Here is a 4,005-nt window from a genome sequence, read left to right as displayed (position 1 = left end):
TTTTTTTAAATGTGTTAGAACAGTCCTGTGTGTGCTTTCTACTTTTGCTGTTTTGTCAAAATGGCTTTGTTCTAAAGATCTAAATATTATTAATTATGAAATACTTCCATGAATAACTGCAAGTTACTAATTCTATTTTGGTTTTCACCAAGGAGATAACAGAAGGATGAGAGATGTTCTTCGCAGGAGTATCTCCTAATATTGGGAGTGCATTTTTAAATCAACTTACTTAACCAGTAGTAGAACTGGCAGATGTTTTCAGGAGATGCAAATTAATGAAAGCTTTATCTTTAATACGCAAATGTTTGGGTTTGGAGAAATATACCTGATGTCCCTTAGAAGTCTTACTGCAGATGCGCTGGACACATGCAACCTTTACTTGTAATTTAGTGAATAAAGCCTTTTTGTATGTTACAAGTTGAATTTAATTCCCCCTTTCAGATAGCATGTTTTGTGAAATGTTGTTTTATTTATTTACCTGTAGGTTCCTTCAGAGAAATCAGAATCCTTTGCATCCATGTTGAGACGCTCTCCTTTAATTCAGATGGGACCTGCCAAAGATAAAATTGTTGTTGGTCGAATATTCCATGTTGTAGAAGATGATCTTTATATAGATTTTGGTGGCAAGTTTCACTGTGTGTGCAAAAGACCAGAAGTAGATGGAAAGTAAGTAATAGACTTACGGTAAGCAATTAATGTACGTGAACGACATGCGGAAATGCTTAGCTGCTGGGACTTTCTTCTGGACTGAACTTGGATAGTTGTATGAATTTTGTTGTTTAAACTATAGAAGTTAACATATTGGGCAAAATGAAAGTATGATCACAAATAGATCTTTGAGCTTAGACTGTTGTCTTGAACCAAAATGAAAGTATGATCACAAATAGATCTGTAGAGCTTAGACTGTTGTCTTGAAGACAGATTCTGTTGCAAGTTTGCATTATTGCTATTTACATCATGCCAACTTATGACCAAATGAAGTTACTGGTATTTACCCCGAATAAACTGAAGTGTATTGTCCTGAAACCCAGATCTTTCTTCTGCCACTTGTCTTTCTCACTTTCCTTCAGTGTCACTGGAGGCCGTGAAGGCTGAGGCTGCCATCAGGTACTAGGTCCCCAAACAGTTCTTTCCTGCTTATGAGTAACACGTCCAGCAGAAGACCTGCCCTAGCTGGGCTGTTTGGCACCTCTGGCAAAAAAAGTCACCATCTGGGCAGCAGGCAACTTTGTGCGTTGTCTTCAAATCCCTAACTACAATTCACTCAGCTTGTGAATGCTGAGCCCAACACCCACCGTTTCCTTGTGTGGTGTTAATATCTCATTTTGTCATGGTGCTCTGAAATACTTCAGTGTCAAGACAAATTTGGGGAAAATAATGAAATAGGTCTTCCTAAAAAAACTCACAGGCAGACAAGTTTTTTGCCCTCATCTTTCTCCTGGTGTTGTATGTCTTTTCTTCCGGTGCGTGTTGTGGTATGGTAGTACAGCGTGAGATGAGGCCCAAGGAAACTATTGTTGGAGCAGATGCTTCAGAGCGGGTTCTCCATTGAACTCTGGGAGCATAAGCCTGGGGCTGAGAGGATCTAAGCCAGCTATATTTTTGTCTGTCTGTTATCATGATAAAAACAAGCAGATTCACATAAGGCTTGTTGATACTTCCCTCTTACTGCTTTTGAGTGGGAGTGGAGAGAGGGAAATGCCTGGGCATTTTTAATGAAATAAAATTTGGAACTAAAGGCGGTAGTTCACAAAATGATACAGGCAGCATTTATAGAACGTTGAGGATGTTGTTGCAGTGGAGGTAGTAGCGTTGATACTTCATATCCAGTGGACTTGGAACATTAATTTGAGATGTAGGTGACTGCTTCAAATCCCCTTTCTCCTCAGTTCAGTCTAGGAGCCTGAATTTGTCACTGACCTCTTATGTTTTTAAATGGTGTATGGACCTAATCCTCTAAATAAAAATATTTGCATACCAAAAAAAAGTAATTCAAATAGGTCTTGCCACCTTTTTCCAACTGATTGTGTTTCTGGAATTAGAATTTCTAAAACTTACCTGGATTTACAAAAAAATTGCTGTCACAAGCAATCTTTTATTCTGTTATTTAGCTTGTAGCTTGTCATAAGGTACTGTGTCCTATAACATAGTTGTACCACTTCAGCTGGGATTTGTAACATGAAATTTGCAAAACAGTTGTGGAATCAAAAATAAACATGGAAGACTGCTCTCTTAGCAAGCTGTGTATGTCATCAATAGTATTCAGGTGCTGCTGAGTGGGATCTCCCTGATTATTAAAAAGTAGTGGGAAGACTTCTGCTTTTGCTTGTACAATTGTTTTCATCTGCTTACAGAGTAAAGACAGCAGTTCATTGATTTACAGAGTAAAGTTTGCCTTATCAAAACAAATATAATAGTTTAATATACTGGCCTCTTAGTAAGTGTAAAGGCTTAGAGTCTTTGAACGATGCCTTCTCTTTGCAAGGCAATAGCTGCTTTTGATCACCAGAATAAAAGTCAAATAGTGCTAGATTATCTTCTACTAAAATTTGAACATAACTTGGTAGAATTTGCAGTGTTTATTTAGGTCTGTACCAGCTTACGATGGTGACTGCAGTAAGACTTTCTTACTGTTACTTCTTTTCATTCACTTGCTGACAGAAGTGACTTTATCATCATATTGTACATGCATGTAATCAGTAGAACTGTCTACTGTTTGTTTACAAAATGTTTATTGTTTGTGCCAAGGAAAAGAATGGGCATTTTAATTTACAGGTAACAGATGATTTCTTGAAGGCCATCAGTTCAGGACAGAAGAACCAGATTTAATCTTCTTATCAGACATGGAAATTCATTCATTGTACCATTTTTATGAACTCAGTCTTGAGAGCATGGCTCTTCTAGTACCTGTATTCTGATGCTGATCTTTGGTTTTACTGTATTGTCTTTTCAGGTATTTGTCAACTCCTCCAAAATACTAGTTTAGCATCTTTGCAGGAAAAAAGCCTCTTTATTGCCATATATGTAAGGAGGTATCTCCATGAGGACATGTGCTTTTGATACTTCCTTGGTAATTTGGCTTTTTTCTCACCAGAACCCAACTATTTTCATGATACTATAATACAATTTTCTTTTTCTTATAGAATGGCCTTTGCCCTTTGAAAGTGCTAAAAGTTACTTGAAAAGAAACAAAAATCCTGCAAGAGATTCTTGTCTGTAAAGCTTGTTCTCTTAAAGTGCGCAGTCCTGATCCTAACAGTTTTGATTTCTTGAGATGTCCAAATGAAAGACCCTGTAGTGCTACCACCATGTGGCCATAAGAAAGGATTCCACCCTGAAGACTGTCATGGGTAAAAGAGCAACTACCAAGAAAGCTGTCCCTTGCTTAGAAAATTTAATGTAGCTACATAAATACGTTTTTCCATCTTCTAAAGTAAACTTCAGTCTTCTAAAAAAACCCAACCCAAAACCAAGCAAAACAAAACACCATAAACTATTAGGTAAAATAAATCTTAGAACAGTAATGATACAAAATTTAAATTGAATAGGCATTTAAAGAACCTGCTAGCTATTTTCTTTTGGTTTTTGCTGATTTTTTTTCCTTCTTCCTATCCTCTTTGTCAAAGCTGTTTCATAAGATTACAAACAATGCGCTTCATTATCAGCATTGATGGTATTGAGATTGGAAGCATGCATCAGCTTAGTTAGAAACCAAAGATATTGTTGGTAAAATCTCACTGAGGTCAGGCAAGGATGTATTTGGTTATAAATATCAACAGCATTTGTTATCTGGGATTTATTTAATGTGACAGGACTATTTATTACTCTTACTATTTCAAGGTCTTATTGAATATGTGCTGTACTTATTTAATATATACTGTAATTAGTAAAAACATGTTTCTTGATACACTTTGACTTAAATGCTGTATTAAATTTGTGTTTTATGCCAACAACTTATAGCAATTCTGTAAAGCATCTGGAGTTTTTACAAATTAGAAAGGGTCT

At 36.4% G+C, this 4,005-nt stretch overlaps 1 protein-coding gene across 1 annotated transcript in view; it reads left to right on the top strand.

Annotated features, from left to right (window-relative positions):
- The first annotated feature begins 477 nt into the window (after nucleotides 1–477).
- MRPS28 (mitochondrial ribosomal protein S28) overlaps nucleotides 478–4,005 on the top strand; it is a 60,254-nt gene continuing 56,726 nt past the window's right edge. Inside the window, exon 1 of the mRNA XM_010076127.1 lies at nucleotides 478–666. Within this exon, the coding sequence (XP_010074429.1) occupies nucleotides 518–666 (149 nt within the window). The 5' untranslated portion in view covers nucleotides 478–517. The remainder of the gene's footprint in view (nucleotides 667–4,005) is intronic.

The sequence above is a fragment of the Pterocles gutturalis genome, unplaced genomic scaffold (genome assembly GCF_000699245.1).
Source record: "Pterocles gutturalis isolate BGI_N339 unplaced genomic scaffold, ASM69924v1 scaffold12508, whole genome shotgun sequence".
Classification (NCBI taxonomy): domain Eukaryota; kingdom Metazoa; phylum Chordata; class Aves; order Pterocliformes; family Pteroclidae; genus Pterocles; species Pterocles gutturalis.
Note: the sequence above shows the minus strand (reverse complement) of the source record. Positions and strands in the feature narration are given on the sequence as shown.